Source organism: Cotesia typhae, unplaced genomic scaffold, assembly GCF_013202065.1.
Source record: "Cotesia typhae breed Kobodo isofemale line unplaced genomic scaffold, CoteBio_Ctyphae contig_44, whole genome shotgun sequence".
NCBI classification, from domain to species: Eukaryota; Metazoa; Arthropoda; class Insecta; order Hymenoptera; family Braconidae; genus Cotesia; species Cotesia typhae.
This window is the reverse complement of record NW_027423753.1, coordinates 725489-746513: the sequence shown is the minus strand read 5'-3', so window position 1 is coordinate 746513 and position 21025 is coordinate 725489. Positions and strand designations below refer to the sequence as shown.

Sequence of the window (21025 nt, the reverse complement as noted above, 5' to 3'; positions counted from 1 at the left end):
TGTAATATATATTAATATATAAAATATATGAAAAATTGATGTGGGTATTCAAATGAAAGGTCTCGATGAGTGTAATCTTGGGGTGAGCTTGGATCTCAAAAAATGTCAATAGTTCACGAGATACGAGGTCATTTCTTAATTATATATCTAGAGATAGAAAATATTAAACATATTTATTTGGTATAATTACTTTATTGAAGACATTCAGATTCACATTATCAACCATACAAGGATATCAACTTATTTACATATCATACATTTACAACTATAATTATTAATAATGATAAAAATAATAATAATAAAATTTAAAACTACATAGTACACTGGCCTAATAATAAACGCCAGCCATTTCTACCACAGCCGGCAAAAAATCAACTAAAATCTACGTAATTTTACGTCACAAATATACGATTACATTTCAAAAAATAATTAAATAAAAATAAATTTAATTAAAAAAAAATATATATTATATAAAACATCCAGATTTCTTCACACTTAATTTAAAAATATAAAAACAAAATTTTTAAATCTGTCTAATATAACTTCACATATATATTTCTTCAAGCAAAGTTTTGGCAATTTGCTCTAACCTCTCACTAAATTTTTTTTTTTTTTTATAATTTTCAAAATAAATAATAAACATTTAAATATTAATAATTATAATAATTACCAATCAGATATTTTTCATATAAATACTGTTTTAAATTTCAGTGTATATATTTTTTATACCTAGTGTTAGTACTAGATACAATAATTAATAATTAATAATTAATAGACAAGCCGAAATTTTTTATATTCTTCTCACCAGTCTTTACATTAAAATTACGTGAAGAAAAAAATAAAATAAATTTTTTTTACCGGTAAATAATTAATATATTAAATGTAATAAGTATATAATTATAGTGTATTTAATTTCGAATAATAATGATTAAATTTGGCAGTATTTCGCCTCTTTAAATGGTAACTACATTTACATTTTTTCTCGACTATTGTCCCCGGTTAACAATAAACTATTTTATTTATTTTATGTAAATATATATATATATATATATATATATATATATATATATATATATATATATATATATATATATATATTTATATTTATATTTATATTTATATATGTTGTAAATATTAAATATTTTATATTTGTGAAAATATTAATATAATCTTCTTTTGTTTATTTTGTCATTGGCACACTGCTGTAGGAGTTTTTTTTTTTTTCTTCAATTAAAAACTAAAAACAATCTACTGATTACGGCAAGACTTTCATCTATTGACATTTTTTCTTTTTCAAATATATTTCTACACTTTGTGCGATTTATTCTTTAAAAATTATTAAAATTGACTGCAAACATTCGCTAAAGGCCGGATAATTCAACGAAGAATACTGATCCAAAAAACTTTGTTTATTTCTTATAATTTTGTTTCATACCATAAAAAATAAATTTATTGGACGTGTAAATTTATTACGAACATAAATAATGACTTGTCTTAAAAATACTTATTTTTACTGTTAGATAATATCTAGGCCACTAGCCAATTTAATTTTAAAATATTTCATTACTTCTAGAAGATATATTTTTTATTTATTTATTTATTTATTTTTTTTTTTAATTTTTAAAAAATCTATTGCATACACGGTAAAAATAAGATTACACTGTATATCATCCTAGATTATACTGAGTATAATCCAGATACCGCGCAGTATAATCTGGGATGATACCCAGTATCATCTTGTTTTTTCCATGTACAGAAGACATTTTTTTTTCTTTTGGTATGAAGATAAGATTTTTTTAAACATATTTAATTTTAGTTTAAAAAAAAAAAAAAAACACTGAATTATTAATTTAATCCTGAAATAAATTCTTTTGAAATTATTAATCAAAATATATCATACAATTAACAATTAATAATTACTACACTAGTTTTTTTTTTTTTTTATATAAATCTTAATTCTAAATAAAAAAAAATCTTATTACTAATTATTGATCAATAATAATAATTATTTTTAATTAATAACTATCAATAATAATTTTTTAATATAATTATTAAAAATATTTGTAAATTAAAATTATTAAAAAAAATTTTATTAAATATTAATTAATCAAAATTATTGAAAATTATTATTAATAAATAATTATTATTATTACCACTAATTAATAATAAATTACTCCTGAAAAATAGTAATCATACGTTGTTATCTCGTGAGAATTTCCGTCGTATTTAACTCATTATTATTTTCCTGTTTCTGAACTTGAACCTCAGCCATAGTCGCCAGAGTCACAGGATTCATCCTAACCGGTTTAATCGACTTAAGTTTGGTCGTGCCTCCATACTTAAAATTAACATCACTGCACGTATCCAGAGGATGAACAGTCCCAGTGATCATCCCGACACCCTCAGTATCCTCCAGCTTAGTAGTCGGTATTTTCCTGACGGAGCCCAGCTCGTACGCCGACTTGGTAGGCTTGAGTTTCATCTTAGCATTGAGCGGCAACGAAGTGGACTTCTCCAGGCCTCCAACTTCAATTTTCAAGTTAGCGTAATTCTGTACTGAGCCTTCATTAGTAATCCCAACTGTATCCGTCACCTGAATGTCAATATTAACCGTCTTGGGGTCGTTCTCATCATTATTATTACTCAAATTATTATTATTATTATTATTATTATTATTATTATTATTATTATTATTATTATTATTATTATTATTATTATTATTATTAATACTATTATTGATAGAAGTCAAGCCGTCATTGTTCCTGAAAGCGGCTATCTGCGCCCTCTGCTGGCGAATATGGTTGTGCGAAGTCGCGAAGAAAGACGACATTTTTTCTAACTTTGTTCCTAGGTTAGGTTGACTCAGCGCGGACTTGAGGGGGTAAGGAGGTTCCATGGAGTTCTTTAATAAATTTTTAGCCAACAATTCACCACCTCTCCCGCCTCCAGTCGAATTGCTCTTCATAGGTTCGTACCTATTATTATTATCCTCAATGACTTTCAGCGGAAATGACCTAGAATTGGAACCCGAGCTTGAATTGTTCCTCCGTTGAGCCACACTGAGCTGGCCTAGAATCCTCCGGACATCTCCAGGAACCTCCAAGTCCTGAGTTTCAATCAGCTGCTGAATAAATGAGCCCAAGGTGATCACAGTGACCTCCAAGCTGCGGTTCTGAGTTTCTAATTTATGAACAGAGTTGCTGGAGCCGCGGTTGTCCAACCGCTGGATGCTAGCCACCGCAGCCTCCAGCTGGGAGGTCAAGCGGCTGTTCTGCTGAGTCAGCTGTTTGTTCATCAGCTCCAATTTTTCTATGTTCTCAATTTGCGGCTTTACCGACAGCATTTCTTCCTGGAGAACTTGGTACTCGACTCTGTACTCGTTTAACTGCCTGGAGATCTCTGTGTCGGGTAAAAAGACATGCTTCATGACTTTGTCCAGCATGACCTTGTCCACAGCTGGAACCTTGACCTTCAAGTACTCCATGATTTCCTCAAAGCTGTCGCAGAGCAGCAGCTGTTCCTGGTGCTCCTCCAGCAGAGCCAAGGCCACGCGGAAAATAACCTCAGAACTCTCCAGGAACAGGAGGTCGAAAACCCGGGTGACAAAGCCCAGCGGGAACTGGCTCGCGAAGAGAGTGAGCAGCCAGGGAGCTGCGTAGAGCGTCGGAGAGACCTCGTGTTTGTCGAAATGGCTGTAGACCAGGGGAAGACGGTCGTGCAGGAGTCGGGAGAGTTGGTAGAGCCGCAGCTGGAGCGCAGCCATGTCCGGGAGGTAGAGCTTCCTGAGCCCGCGGCGGAACATCAGGTGCCGCAGGAGAAAGAACGCTTGATCCTCGGACATGTGCAGCAGCAAGACTCCCGCGACGAAGCTCAGCCCCTGGCAGTAGCCGACCTCGTGGTCCAGCAGGGAGTAGGCTTTTAAAAGGTTGAAGAGCGCCAGTTGTCCTGGACCCAGTGCGGAGCTGAAGAACGGGTGGTTCGGGAAGGTTCGCCCGAGGTCGATCAGGATTGCGTGCTGCTGCGAGGTCAGTTGCTTTAGCAGCAGCTCGTATGGTGTGTTGTAGTTCGGGAACTCCTGGGTGTCTATCGGAGGCTGATTCAAACAGAACTGCTCCGCGAGGAACTGCCAGACCTCTCCGCGCTTTCCGCGGGGAACTCCTTGTTTTATGGCTTGTAGAAGCATCTTCGAGTCGCACTTTGTGGAGATTCGCGATTGCTTGCTCACCAGCAGGTCCCACACGTCAATTAATTCACGAGCGCAGCTGCTCAGCTCGTCGTACTCGAGTTTCACGCGCTTCATTGTCGCTTCTTCTTGCCGGACTCGGAGGCGAGTGTTTTCTTTCTCCATTCGAATCAGGATCACTTGCTGGTTTATCGCTTTTTTCCACAACTCGCGGAGCTCCGAGCCGGTACGCTTCACCACGGGGAGAGACGCAGATTTTCCGGAGGCGCTGTCGCCGTCTCGGGCGTCTTGGTCCTTTCCGGGAGTCACTACGCGGTTTAGAATCGCTTGACGCCAAGAACTATTTGATTGGAGACGTCCGCTGTTCTCTTCGGATTCTATCGGAGACATCTTGGGGGAGTTTCCTACTTTTAGGAAGCTGAAAAAAATTTCATTTTTTATTAACTTGATTATTTTTTTATTATAATTTAATAAATATAAAAATTTATAATAATTAATTAATAAAAAATTAAAAAAAGAAACCTTACATGTCCATCATCGGGCTTTTGGGTCCAGTATTAACAACCAACTGTTGCTCTGGTGAAACCCTGAGCGATCTTGGCCTACTGGACTCAGAACTGGAGTCAGGAATCGAGGAATTACTCATCCCAACAGGACTCTGGCGGTCGCTTTTGGACATCGAAGTCGTCTCACGTATGTGGTGAGCAGCGAGGTTGAAATCATCACGCGAGCCTTTGCGCTTCATCAGGTGGTCGAAGCTGTTGGTGAGCGAGCGCTTGGCCTTCATGAAGATCGTGCTGCCGACGCCGACACTCAAGTACTGATTTAAAAACTCGCTGCGATTTTCGGCGGTGTCATGGACGTGGCGAGTCTGCTTGGACTCGCAGTGGGCGCGTAACAGCAGCATCAGAAATTGATTTTGCTCACGTAAACTGAACTCACGGCCAGAGCCTCCCGCTGCCTCCGCGCCCTTGTACTTGGTCACCACGATTTCTTGCTCGTCTTCGGGTAACATCTCCAAACGTGAGAATATTATTGACTGGACACGTCGGTCATTTTGTCCTTCTATCTCCTGGCAGAGTTTATTGTACCAGACCATTGGACAGTGCTCGCAAGAGAATACTTGGTGGCGCTCTTTTTTTGTGCTATTGCCGTGACATGTTGCTATAAACGCCTGTGTTATTGCTGAAATAATATATTTAATATATAATTTTGTAGTTATATTTATTTTCTCTTAATTAATTAAATTTATTATTATTATTAAACTTACCACCAACCAAATCATCAGCAACAGAAGCAGACTGACATTTGAAAATATACCCAACAAAACCATCAGTATTGACTTCACGGCAAATAAAACCAAAGTGCTCTGGATTCTTAAGACCTTGAACGCAGCTCGCGATGTCTTTCAGCTGTTTGTGAAACAACACTTGCTTTCTATCTGGACTAATAAGTCTTAAATCATAGCGACCCACCTGAAAACCGCATTCACGTTTAGCCACATTACAAAAACTCAATAAAATACTTTCATTTCACTTAAAGTTATATTACCATAAAAATAATTAACTGGATAAAAAAAAAAAAAATGAAATAGATGGGATACCTGGAATAGCATGGTGCGATTGTGGTCCTCATTTCCTTTGACCGAGGACTCTCTCCTCGGGCCTAGCACGCTTCCAGTAGAGGCTGCTCTACTTCTCATCATTTCTGGGACAGGCATTGTTGAGCTTCTGCCTTTTTTTGGGCTCTGGCTCTCCTGGGTGTCGCTCGGCACCGGGAGAGATTCCACCGAGCCACCCAGAGGTGCTGACATTCCTATTGGTGTTGATGGTGAGATTATGCTTCCTGATGCTGATACATTGTCTGTGCTTCCCAGATCGCTTGTTACCGAGTCCTGAAATTTTTAATTAATTTAAAAAAAATTGATAACATAAAAAATAATATATGATAATTTTTAAATTACTTACACCACTATTGCGGCGATTATCACTATTAGCCTCAGAATTATCAGCAGCTTGATTTTTAAGCTGTTGACACTCGGCTAGCAAATTACTGACAGTAGCCTTTGATTTGTCAAGGCCGTAAGCCCTGAACTTGACCATAGCATCGTCGATAAATGACTCCGGTACTTTCTGATGTGATAATTTAATTTTACCGACGTAAAGTACTTCGAAGAAGTGCGAGGAACTCGGTGATATGTCTGCTCCGATGCTAAGTGCCGCTGCGCTGCTGTTAGATCTTTGGAGATCACGATCTCTGTCGGGCCGTGCTAATGACGACTGTTCTTTCATCGCGGTGAATAATTCTTGTACCTGGAATTTTAGATAATTTTTATTAAAAAAATAAATAAATAAAATTCACACCTTTGTATTTTAAAAACTATTAAAAATTACTTTTTTTTTTTTCTCAATTTGTTTGTTAAAGTTTATAAATAAATTCAATAAAAACAATCATTTTGTTTTTTTACTTTCAATGTCACATTGTTAAAAAAATATTCCAATTTTTGATGTCCAATAATAATAATAATAATAATAATAATAATAATAATAATACATATTTTTTATTTTAAAATCAATTTTATAAATTAATCATAATTTTTTTTCAGCAAAATAAAAAATAAACTCACTAATAAATGAATAAGTAATATCATTGATTTTAAATTGAATTTAATTTAAAGCTAGCAGTTCTGTTTGATGATAAACAAAATGATTTCGCAATAAAATAGTCCATCAAACAGATTCAAGGCTGCAAGTGACTAAAATAAATTGCTCAAATGGATTTAAAATAAATACAAGTAGCAAGTATTTTATTTTGAAAAAAAAAAAAAAAAAATCTCTGGTGTTATAAATAATTAACTGAAAAAATTGACCAGAGAAAATAAAATAAAGTGAAAAAAGGGTGGAGGAATTTATCGAAGCATCATCGAGTCAAATAAAACGAGTATTTGGTTTTCATTGGATGTCCTATTAATCAAGTGGCACTAGACCTTTAATTAAACACGAGTACGTAGTTGTCAAATTGGTCAAGTGATCAATATTAAATTTATGTGATATATCTCCATATTTATAGCATCTGAAGGAGAATCGAATAGAAAGCTAAGACAATTTCGCGACAATTGCTGACACGGAAAAAATATCATCAACTCCTACAGGCTTCTCATCCAATTATTAACTGGGCTCTTTATTACTCTTTTTATTATTATTATCATTATTATTATTGTCATTTTTTTTTTTTTTTTAGAAAATTATCTTTAATATATAAAAAACTAAAATTTTGAATTTTTAACTTTAGATTCAAAATTCTGGGTTAAATATCAAAAATATAAAAAAACCATATCAGACTTTTTTTGTAGAGAATTTAATTACCTACAAAAAAAGTCCATCAATTTTGTCCTATCTTTAATCCTTGAGCAAGAATTTTAAAAATAAAGACTGAAACTTCCATCTCCTGATTTTATTATTAATTTTTTTTTTAATTTATTATTATTATTATTATTATTATTATTATTATTATTATTATTATTATTATTATTATTATTATTGCTGTACATAATAATTATATCAGTTAATCATTTCTTTTATCATCAGAAGTTGCTCGGAAATTTATTCGGTGATAGTTAATAAATTTACTCATATTTTTATTATTATTATTATTATTGTTATTAAATAATTTATATTATTTAGTATGAAAACGAAAATATGTTTTTACTGTCAATTACTAAGTAATTTATCAACGGTTGTTTGTACGTAATTAATAATTAATGGGATTCTTTCTTCAGCCGAAGAAAATTTAGATATACAGTAGATAGTACTTTTATCTAGCCATTAATTGAATTGCTGTTGGGAATACAAACATGTATATAATGGGTGTGGATGATAGATGATGGATTGAAAAGAAAATTTACTAGCTCATTAACTGCGGTTCAAATATAATTCATTTGATAGAACGCTAAAATTTGATTTATGAGCTCAAGTATACTCCACCGATCAATTTATTAATATTACGTCAAATTAATTTATTTGGATTTTTTAATTATTGATAAATTATTTTTATTTTATGATTTATTAATACTTAAAAAATTTTTTTACATGTTATTAAAAATTAAAAAAATTAATAATAATTTTTTTTTTTTTATTAAAAAATTTAATAATAATAAATTTATTTTTTAAAAATAATAATCAGTTAAAAGTTATTAAATTTATCTGTTAAATTCAACGTGTCCTGTTTTTAAGAGATAAAATAAAAAAAAAATATATTGTACATCATATTAAATATCCCAGTGTGTATTTCAACTTGTTATTTAATTTTGATTGAGTAATATTAGTTACGGAAGTTATTGATAATAATTACATATAATTGATTTGTTAGCAAATTGTAATATATTAAATTAAATGTTCATTCAAACTATAATAGAAAAAAAAAATTCAAAGACACTAATAAAAATTTATCACAACATATAAAACTAATATTTTCTAAGTAATTTGATATCAATTGTTATTTGATATTAAGAAGTATTCAATACATATAATAATCCTATTTTAATAACATAATTGATATTTAATAAAATCAATTTTATTATTGATTGTTAAATAAAAATAAAAACCGTATTTTTTCCAAAGAATTTAATCACTTGCGTATCTGATCTTGTTTTTAAAAAAATATTAACTACAAAATAAATTCTTTACAATCCAAAGTACTTTAATTTCTCTACAAAAATAACTACTAAAATAAAAATGTAAACATAAAAACAAAAAATGATAAATTCCAGTGTCGTTAAAACCTCGTACAATTTTAGAATCAGCAATATCTACGTATACAAAGTACAGCGTAAATAACATTAAAATTATCCGGCAACCGCAAACAGTCTTACTCGCGGTTTTAAATGCTTATAATTATTTAATTGATCAATTTATCCTGAATAATTAAAATATCAATATCAACAACATTATATTTTTCTGTTATTTGTAACTGATAATAAAAATTAATTTACTTAATTGATTATTAAATAAATGAACAGATTGACCCGAGAGATCACTGCAAAATTGATAGTAATTAGCATTAATAACAATACTGCCGGAAGAATAATATCTGAGCGGGTCAGCAAGTTCAAGATCGTTTATTGCAGACTCAACAAGAGACTTACCGATCTTCTTTTGCTAATTGCAAGTGTACTTGCATCGCTTAATGATCCTCGAGTAGTGACATGAGGGCTAGAAGATTTAGCTGGTACTGATATCATTTTAAAAATTTATTTTTTTTTTCTAACTACTTAATCCATGCCGGTAAAAATTTCAATCACTCACAAGAAGAATTAAGAAAAAATTGTTCACTTAAATTTATCACAAAAATTAATTCACATTTTTTGAACTCCAATTACCGATAATTTGTCAATAATAATTGTCTTTACTTAAACAAAGGCATGAAATAAATAAAAAAAGCCGAGCTAGCGGACTGGGATGTCGACGTTCCCAGTCCCGAGTTGTAACTGAGTGTAAGTACTGTACAAACTTTTGAGCGTACCGATTGGACAAGAGGAAGAAAGAGAGGAGAAGAATATGTACCTCTTGCGTGTACGTGTATATTATGCATTAATATTAACTCATCTTAGTCTGTTTTAGCGAGCAACTCGTGGAGAAGAAAAGAGGACTGAAGAGAAGAGTTTATACGTGAGCAAAAAATATTAATAAAAAATTTAATGTGTATGAGGATCTACGCTTTGTAAAAACAGGGAATTTTTTAAATTAACTCAAGGTCAAGACACTGGAATTATCCGGTTTTTAAATTAGCTGTTTATTCTAATTGCTTTTTTAGAAATTCGCGAGTTCTAGGCTGTAATCATAATTTTTATTGACGAGTAGAAAATTTTTAAGTTTGAGAAAGAAAAATTAAGAAATTTATAAATTAAAAAAAAAAAAAAATTCAATTATTTTTTTTTTTTTTAATAATAAAACACTTATCATAAATATTTATCAGTTTTTATTAAAATCCGTTATATTTTGCTCGTTCTAACTTTCTTATAACGAGAAAATTAAGCTAAAATGCGACACGTAGCGGATTTTTTTAAAAAGCTAGAAAAATTATTTTTTTTTAATCATTAGAAATTTTTTTTTTTAGGAAAAATTGAAATTTTGATAGAAAAAAAAATATAAAATAATTATTGTTAACAAATAATAATGCGTAAATTAAAAAAGTTTAATTAAAATTAAGCATTATTTGCTAGGTTTAAATTTCCAATAGTGAGAAAATTTTTCGACTATGCGCCACCTAGCGGAACTTTTGGAAAGCTTCAAAATAATTTTTTTTTTTTAAGCTTTAATTTTAAAATAATTAATTTTTATAAATTGCCAGTGATTTTATTTAAATTATTGAAGAGAAATAAAATTTATTTAAGAACAGTAAAATATTGAGTTAAATATTAATTATAAACAGACAGTGATAGGCAAAAAACAGATCCACGCGTACGTATCAATAATAAACCAATTGCTATAAGAGAATAGAAAAAAAAAATATATATATATATATATATATATATATATATATATATATATATATATATATATATATATATATATATATATATATTTAAATATGTCGCGTGACACTTAGTAAGATTACAGACGTGACGTACTCGTGCCTAGAAAAAAAATGTTTGAATAAGCCCTTGGGGGCTTTGACAAAATTAACAGACCGTAGTTGAACACGTTATCGAATACTAACCGCTCCCTTGTATATTACTATGGTCACTGGCCTCTTACAAAACTATATATTGATAATAATAACTTTAACGACGTAATTTACTTTAACAGTAATTTACTAAAAAATTTATTTCGTACTTTTACTGTTATCTTCTTTTACGATTAACCTGTAGGGCGCCATAAATCTATAAAAATTTTTGTTTATACAAAAATAAAATACTAGGGGAAGAATTTAAATCTGAAGCTTGAAAAGAGAAAGGGGTAAGTTGAGCTAAGAATCTTCACTCAAAGTTTAAATTTAAAATACTTGGTGAAAGAAAAAGTTTCTTTTTTTGGTTTTCCGGACTGAGATTGAGACTCGGTCCTTTAGTTTTTTTTTTTTTTTTTTACTATTTTTAAAAAGTACTGACCTATTTTTATGGCTAGCTAAAATAACTTTCCAAAAGTAATATTAATTCGATAAAACTTTTACCTTATCATTATTATTTTTTAATCATTTTAACGAGATTATTGATAGCTTCAAAGTACTTTTAATAACTCCGGCTCCCCTTTATCTATTTATAAGTTTATGTTTTATAAATAAAAAGCTTTGAGTGATTATTAATTTTTTTTTTTTAATTTAATCTGACTATTTATCCAAATTTTTATGTTAAAAATATGAAAAAAGCATATCAGACCTTTGGATTAATTTTTTTTATCCATAAAAATCGATCAACTATTTAATTAAGTCGAAAAAAAACAAACTGGGTACAAGAAATTCAAGTAAAAACATTTAATAGTCAGTAGTATAATTTATGTAGGTCTAAAAAATTGTATTCTGCAAAAAATATAACGTCACCGCATGTAAAAGTCCGATTGGATCATTACATATTCTTATCTTTTTTATTCTCTTGAATAAACACAACAAATGATAGATTGTCGGGTTGTAGGAAAATCAAGTTCATGGCCTGACATCCCACGTACATCAATAATTGTCTTCATTTTGCTGTATTTGAGATAGAATCATGTCATATTTTATAATAAATTTATAAAAAAAATTTTATTACATTCTTAAGATTTTATTGTTCGTAATTTTTGTCATTTGTAGTCTTCCAAGTACTCGAACTTCTTGACTAGATTTTAAATTTTCAAATATTTATTATTTTAATAAAAATAAATTAAAAAAAATTTTTTTATCTTTCATATTTTAGTTAAAATTAATATTTTAAACTTTTGAAAATTATTAATAAATTTTATAATATGATTTTTGAACTTTAAATTCAAATTTTGGAGAAAAGGAAGAGAGATAGGATAAAATTGATGATAAGAAATATTATTGAAGGAAATAAAATTCTCTACAAAAAAGGTCTGAAATAATTTTTTCATATTTTTAATATTTGCCCCAGAATTTTTAATTGAAATTTAAAAATTCAAAATTTGAATAAATAAACTAATTTTTCATTTATTAATGATAATAATAATGAAATAAATAGTTTATATATAATAATATATGTATAAACCATGTATAAAAAATAAATCAAGTTAATGTCTATCGATCAGCACGTCTATTGATACAAAATAAAACAGACAAGTTAAATGACCGCCTCCACAGAATGATCGGCAAGGCGTGATGAATAATTATGGTGATTATACTCGTAGAATAATGGATGAGACTTTGTTGGTCAGTCGAGATTGTCTACAACTATCAATATCCCAGCAATAAAAATAAAAAATAAAATTAATTAAAAATTTAAAATGATTTACATAACTGATTAATGAAAGAAAACTTACATAATGTTAAAACAAGTTCTGGAAATTAATTAACGAAAAAAATAATATAAATAGCTGTCAAACGTCATTGTTGGTCTTAAATATATTAATAATTATTATTATAATATTGTTGTCGTCATCGTAATGATGTAGATCCAAAATAAACCAGGAACGCGTGCGTGCACAAGTACGCTAAAATGAACGCTAACGCGAGCAGTGAATTTACGTAAGAATGAAACAACTACTATATAATATATTATGTTGTATGCTGTACAGCGAGTACAATTTCACATATAAGAAGAATAAGTACCTGCATATTTAAAAACTAGCGAGCTTATGTAAGAAAAGTTGGAATATAATCATCTTTTTGCTGTAAAGAGAAAAATTTTTTATAAAATTCAAAATTGACGATCTGATTTTTGTTTTTATTAAATGAAAAATTAATTTATTAATTTTATTTAATAATAATTGAGCAAAAAATTAATTTATTAAAAAGAAATAAAAAAATTAAATTGGATGCAAATCAAGGTGAAATTAGAACGGTTTTGCAGGCGTGATATGAAAGAGTTTAAGAAAATCTCTCTTCTATTCATCAACCCACTTTACTTAACACTCGACTTTAGCTCTTTGCGTATTACATTGTAGACTATAGATTGTAGATTGCATAATTTTTTTTTTTATTCAAGTTTTGTTGTATCGGCCATTACTGACTTATCGTTTTTGCGGCATAAAGACGCTTTATTTGTTAACGCAGGTCATTTACGAGAGACCGTTGTTAATGGGGAGCGTTAAAATAAAATTAAAAAAAGGGAAATAGGTGGAAATGTCGATGTAGAACACACACTGCGTTCTTTAATTATTTTACATGCTCTTTATGCTTGCATGGAAGAATTTTTTAATTGTTTGTTTAGTTATTTATTGTGGAGGTTAATTAAAATTTTTTTAATAGACTAGGGATTTGATTTGCTTTAATGAGATAATTGTAGATCAAATTTAATGTAAAATTGTGTCTAGTTAAAAAAAAAAAAATTATTTTCAAAATTTTTAATGCTTAAAAAAATTATTAATAATTTTCTTTTTTTTAAAAATGGAAAATTTATGACTCAATAATTAAAAAAAAAAAAATATTTTTAGCCATGACTCACATTTATAAATAATAACAACAATTACAAAAGAAAAAAATCAACAATAATAGCAATAAGCAGCGATAAATAATCGATATTACTATTCAAATGACACCAATACATTAAAATTAACCGGTAATTAACGAGCTATTCCGCCACCTTACAATCTCGCAAAAAAGATTCTGGTTTTAAATGGCACTCAAGGTCGGGAAGAAATGAATAATAAAAGTTAACACAAACTAAAAATTCCTCGGTGGAATAGAGTTCTCATAGCAAACCGGATGGCCTTTTTTCCCCCGGCATCTCTTAAGATCTTATCCTCGATTATAAACTGACTTTAAACTCGTAACATGATAAAAACTTATGCAAAATACAAACATACAATACAAATGATATCACACACATTTGTTAAAAAATACTCACTTTTATGGGAATATTTTATTTCAGCTATTATATTTAATTACTAAGTCCGTTCAACTTAGACATTTAATTCCCAGGATCGAGAAAAAAATTCCACATTAATTTCCTCAAAATTATATAACAAAAAAAAAAAAAAAAAAAAAAAATATATATATATATATATATATATATATATATATATATATATATATATATATATATATATATATTTTAAATAATACTGCACTCACAATTTAAATGTAAAAAAATTATCACTTAATTTTGGAATCATTTATATTTAATATTAATAATTAATTTGTTAACTATAGTGATTGTTAACAGTAAAGCTATCAGCAGTGTCCATTTGTACGGCTGTAAGCAAACTGATTTTGGTGGCAATGTCGTTTTGCAGTGGCACGACCAAGACGTTGAGGACAAATTTAATAATAGTTACTAACATTAAATCTATTTAGTAGACACAGAGCATCAGCATTTATTTGTACACACATCAATACTACTTAAATCCATCAAGTTTAAGCTGAGTGCATCTGCAAACTAGTCTAATGATTGGTCATTTTATTCTATCTATTTATTTCATTGGTTTGCTGTTTGCGTGCGCTTAAAAAATATATATGATATATGATATATGTTGTATTATAATGCATCAACTGTATGTACGATGTGTAATAAGTGACACTTGAGAATATTGTAAGCTTAAAGAGCCAACAAACAAGAGGAAAATAAATTCACCTCTTATGTTTTTTTTTTTTTTTTTTTTTTGTTTACTTGTCGAGAAAAACACATAAATGTATGTTGTATGCTATACATTATACATGTAAGAGTCCGATTTATAAAACATGCTGCCCGTAGAGTTTCAGAATTTAATGCGTGCGTGATATGGTAAGTTTTATCGACGCTTATTGGTTTCATGGAAAAAAAAAAAATCAATTTGGAAATTTTAAATCACAAAATTTTTTTGCAAAAAAAAAAATTAAAATATTGAAAAGTTATTTTGATTGAAAGATTTTTAATTATTATTAATGGTCGTAAAAGGATAGTGAATGAATTTAAATAATTAAATAAAAAATAGCGAATTAAATTGATCAATAAATCATTAGATAAATTATTTACTTAATTTATCTTTGTACAATTTTGCAATTCTTCCGCTTGAAACGTGATAATTTAAAAATGACAACTGGCTACTGTACTATAACAGGTAATTTATAACATGCGCATTGTTAATTACACATTGATAATACCCGACAATCCAGTCAAAATAATCTAGAATTTTATTCAACGTTAACTCAATAACTATTTTGCGATTTCGTAATCCGGCTTCATCCTGCTGCTCAGTTTTTTTACTCTTCTATCATGTGAAACATTTAATGCTTATTAAATTAATGTAATTTTTACTTTTTATTTATAAAAAATAAATAAATACTTAAAGAATGTCAATAAAATTTATTTATCCTCTGTTAAGTATTTTAGTAATTTATCGATAAGTAATTATTAATGAGATAAACAATTACTTCGAATAAACACCCCGTGGTATTTAATTAATAAATAAAATTGACCGATTAATAAAAAAAAAATAACAAAACAAAGAAAAGAAATTACTGATCTAATTTATTGGTGATATTTTGGTTGATACGTAAAATGTTTATCGGCGTTTGAGTATTAACTTGCTAACTTTATATCTTAGAAAGTTATTGTAAATATAATAATAATAAATTTCAAAAGACTGACATTAATCGCTTGGAATATTACTTTTACTATTTCCGGTTGTTGTAATTTTAAATGTTTGCTAGTTAGAAGAGTAAACAGTTCGGAAAATTTTCAACACATATCTTTTCAATTTTATTTTTGCGTTTCAAGATGAAAAATTAAAAAAATGAATTTTTTAATTAAAAAAATTATAAAAACAATAAAAATTTTTTTAATTGAAAAATTTAATATAAATAGTAAAATTTTTGATGCAATGCCGTGAATAATTAATAGCTTCTTTGAAAAATAAACAATGAAATAAATAAAATTGCAGCTACAATGTACCAGGGAAGATTCACCAGTAAATGAAGCAGAATGTGTTCTATTTAATGATCTAAATAAAAAGGAACTAGTCTGCGTGGCGGGGACTTTTCAAGTTGGTCATCAGTTCACGTGTGAAGTGTGTGCTCAACACGTGTTTCTATTTTGAGCTGCAACGAATCGGCACAGACTATAAGTAGATGAAGATAGGTCAAAGAGCTAAGCCAAGAAAATTGTATCATCAATTTAATGGTGATAGATATCATTGCAGATAACATTCTACACGCTATTCAATTCACTAAACGGATATCTGGAACAATATCTAGGCATTCATTTATATCGAACACGGCATTGGCATTCCCTTCAATAATCTATTTATATTAGATTAAAAATTCATCTTTAATTTTAAAACTTGACAACAATTATTTTATGAAATAATTATATAAATAAAATAGTACGGATTATGACACGTTGTTCATTTATAAACTGTCGCAATTGATTTTGAATTAATGTTACTTCAAACTCTTCTTTGTAATAAAAAATGTGACGTAATTTAATGAATGTTAAAGGCTTTAATTATATAAGCATTTTTTTTTTTTTTTTTTTTTTTTTTTTTTTTAATGAATTTGTTTTTAATAATTAGATAAAATAATTTAAATAAAATTACGGAAGATATTATATTTAATAATAATAATAATGATAATAATTTGATATGACAAGAGAGATTGTCGTTGGCAAAGTAAATATTTAAATTAACAAGTTGCCAAACTGTCTAGTGATTTTATTCTATTTATATTTTCAGGAACAGCGGACATCCCCCCATCATCCACCAAACATGAATCTCATTCACATTTAATTCTGAATATAATGATGTTGTCTTTTTGAAACTGAAAGATTATATAAACGCGTGGCAGATATAAACACAATCAATGAGAACAATGTTGTTTATATTGGAATGAAAAACGTCAACAACGAGAGTAACATTAATGATAAATCGAAGGACAAATTTTATAAATAAATAAATAAATAAATAAGCTAAGGATAAATATAGCAGGAAGCTATTTAATTTAACATTGAATTGCTTGGGTTTTTAAAATATTTAATTATTAAATTATTTAATAAGTATACGGATGAATATGTATTTATATAGATGAATATAAATTTGTGGTGTTAAATATATTACTTACCGTCTCCGCATTCTCAACCTTGAACAGATGATAATAGTAGAGTCCGTCATCTCCTTTAATAAGGTAGAGAAAATTTCCACCCTTGGAGTCTTGGGAATTCGCTGAAAGCGGTTGCGGCTTTGAAGTACCTGTTAATGAGTGCCGAAACAAAGGCTGCTCCTTATCATTTGTGTACGCGGATATGTATCCTGATGCCACGTGGAGATTTACCTGGGAATTAAATTTTTTTAATTAAAAAAAAATTTTATTTATTTATTAATTTTAATTAAAAAGCTTTTTAAAATATTTTTCTTTGTCACAAACAAATTCTTAAAACTTCTGACTAACCCTCTTAAAAATAAATTTATAAATAAAATCAACTGACTCATATAATTATTTTATTTATAAATTATTTAGTCTGAGTGAAAGTTCTTTATGCAAAAAAAAAAAAAAAAACGTGCGGGTATTATTAAGTTAACAAAGTTAAAAAATTAATTGGGCCGATTAAAACTTAACGTGGACTATTTAAGAGACTTTTATATAAATTTGGGTAACCCATAAATCAAAAATAAATTTAAAATTCAGATTATTTAATGAGCTGTTACGCAATTTACTAAACGCAAAACTTTCAAGCATAATAATAAGCTAAAGATAGCAATAATAATAAAATATTTATGTATGTAAAGAAGTAAAGGACGTTTGGAGATAATGAATTTTATTGTCCGGCAATTTTCATGGTCTCGCTCAAGACTTAATTGAAAAAGCAAGTATTTTATGCATTTAAAAGACATGCTTGATGTGTAATTTATAATTTTTTTATCTTTTAACTAATTTTTAACTAATTATTTAATTAATTAAAAGTAAAAAGTAAATAAGAAAGCGTCATACCCTCTCATGATTACTTCTGCGCTTAATTTCCTTCGTGATCCATGGCAACATGGGGCTGCTAAATCGGCGATCTATCGCCGTGGATCCTAGATAAATTGCCGGTACTAGCTTCATTTTTTTTATTTTTTACTACCGATTGCGTGACTGACTTTATTACTCCAGAAACTATACCATATAATTCCTTTTAGCCCGAACTTTTGGTAAGTCGAGCACGTGAGTTCCTTTACATATTTGATCAGTTGGCTTCAAGTGCTTTCATTTTTCAAACTCCTCTCTGCAATCATAAATAAAATTGTTCATACTCAATTTAAAAATTTTTATCTAATAATTAAAAATAAATTCTTTAACAGCTTAATTAAATAGTTTGATAAAAAAGCTTTTAAATGAATCACTGAATTAAAAAAAAAAAATGTTTAATGACCGAAAAAAACACTTAAGTAATTTTTAAATCTCTTTACATAATTTATTAACTCAAATATTTATTCTTTAACGAAACATTTTATTTCATTTATAAAATTACTGAAGTGTGAAATAATTAACACTTAATTTTATAACTAAAACTTGCATCTATAATTAATAAAAAAAATTACAAAATTTTCGACTTTGATTGTGTTTTTATCTAGTCATTACATTGTGTTTTTTTTATTTTATTTTATTTTTTTTTTCTAGGTATTCATTAAATTTATCGCTTAATTTAATTTTAAATGAAATTATTTGTTTAATCGTTGGCTGAAGATAATACGATAATATTCTGATGTTGTATAGATAAATTCATATCTAAAAGTTAAATATTATTAACATTAATTTTTTTGCTTTTAATTACAAACAAAATTTATGAAAATTTAATTATTTTAATGACAATAATTATGGCTAAAAAAATTTATGAAAATCATGTTAGCTGACATCTAAAAATTTTAAGAATTTTTTTTTTATTAAAAGAATTATTACAAAAATTAAAAAAAAAATTTTTTATGTAAAAATGATAAAAAATAAGAAATTTAATTTTTTAAAAATGATTTCTTAAAAAAAAAAATTAAAAAATACTCAAGTGACAGCTGACTTTAATTTAATTAATTATTATTATAAATAAAAATACAATTTAAAAATATTAAAAAAAAAAATAAATAAATAAAAGATATTACTTGACAGACCACTTGACAACTTGACAACTATGCTTGTAAATACTTGATCGCGGTTTTCGCGGTTGTCCAAACGGATGTTAGAGTATCCTTAACGATTAGGACCATAAAACATCAACTTGGCCAGCACAAGCAGAGTGTCAAATAATAATAATACTATTCTTAATCTAGGAACAATTACTCGTATTTAATAATACTAATTATTTTCCGAGGTATGAATAGTACCCAGAAGCCATATCGTCATTTGACAATAAATAATAATAATAATAATAATAATAATAATAAAAATAAAATTATTTATTCACACTACCTGGTCGCGATCAATTATGTTTATATTTGTTATTACACCTCTCTTGAAGTCCACGATTTTTAAAGTGACATGATAAACTTTTATTTACTTTTAATATCTTTGATGAATTTTAATTAACCACCAATTATAGACACTGTACTGAGTTACACTTAAAATGATAAATTAAATATCAAGATATTTGCCTTTCAATGCTGGATTGGTACTAAACTGGAGAAAGGTGTACATTACATTCCTCCACACAACACATACTTGATAAGTTTCTGGATTATAGATCGGCTTTTTTTCATCTACGTCACTGACATCTTGATGGCGCAATGTGTAAGTTGTATCAAAATGATTTTACACACTGTCGATACAGTCTTTTATTTTGACACTGATAAACTTTTTTTTTTTTAACAATATTTAAATTGTTATAAAAAAATAAATTCAACTTGGAGAAATTAAGAAGAAATGTCAAGTGTCATTTTCAAAAAAAATTTTTTTTATCACCGCCATTTTATTATTTAAAAACTGTCATTTATTTTTCCCGGGTTTGAGCGCATGCGCGCGGGAAATTTAAAAATGTTTCCAAATTTGACCGTGCCGCAGCGCTACATGAGTGTGTCAACGTTAATTATTTTGTTGTGATCTCTTCAGCTGCATCCAGAAGGTGACACTGACTGTCAGGGAATTAATTCATCAAAAAAGTAAGTGTGAAAATTAAAATTAAATATATTTATCAATAAAATAAATTGACGATGGGATTAAAAAATAGAATGAGTTAAAAAATTAATTAATCAATAATAAATGGATTTATTACCAAAAAAATCAATCCATAAAAATACAAAACGCCTTAATTTAAATTGATAAACAACTACCAATTATAATAATCTTAAAATAACATATAAGTTATTAAATTAAACTAAACAACGGCATAACATAAAATATTGAGTAAATTATCTATAGAGTTTGATTATCACTTAAAAGCTCCCTCGCTATTAAACAATAAACATGACCATTATTGTTAAAGGTAATTACAAAGTATCGAACTATTTATTAAAAAATATTTTATTATCACTAATTTAATAAAATCATCAGAATAGTGAAATTCAATTATTATTAAGGCAATATTGGTAATATATGGTTCCGCTGTATAATTTACAGCGTAATTTGATCCATACTTCTCATTTCTTATTTTATTAATTTCACAAAATTTAATAAATAAATTCAATAGTCATATATTACACAACAAGATATGTGCGTGTTTCATTAATAATTTCTTTTACGTATTTAAAATCAGCTCTCACCTAATTCATCAATTTAAAACTATTAAATTATAATTATCAGAGTATCTTTGGCGAGCTGTCG

At 28.2% G+C, this 21025-nt stretch overlaps 1 protein-coding gene across 3 annotated transcripts; it reads right to left on the bottom strand.

Annotated features, from left to right (window-relative positions):
- Window positions 1–172: 172 nt before the first annotated feature.
- Plx (PTB_TBC1D1_like and TBC domain-containing protein plx) lies at window positions 173–19898 on the bottom strand. 3 transcript variants are annotated; one of them, XM_074244712.1, is made up of 8 exons: window positions 19679–19898; window positions 18230–18503; window positions 17363–17572; window positions 6151–6495; window positions 5787–6077; window positions 5454–5658; window positions 4711–5368; window positions 173–4601 (listed from the first exon to the last, which is right to left on the bottom strand). In XM_074244712.1, exons 2-8 carry the CDS (start codon window positions 18341–18343, stop codon window positions 2201–2203), a joined length of 4224 nt encoding a protein of 1407 aa, XP_074100813.1. In that variant the 5' UTR covers window positions 18344–18503; window positions 19679–19898; the 3' UTR covers window positions 173–2200. The 3 variants fall into 3 exon arrangements, with proteins under 3 accessions (XP_074100813.1, XP_074100815.1, XP_074100814.1); XM_074244714.1 differs by lacking the exons at window positions 17363–17572; window positions 18230–18503; window positions 19679–19898 and adding an exon at window positions 14175–14278; XM_074244713.1 differs by lacking the exons at window positions 17363–17572; window positions 18230–18503; window positions 19679–19898 and adding an exon at window positions 9327–9668.
- Window positions 19899–21025: the final 1127 nt, after the last annotated feature.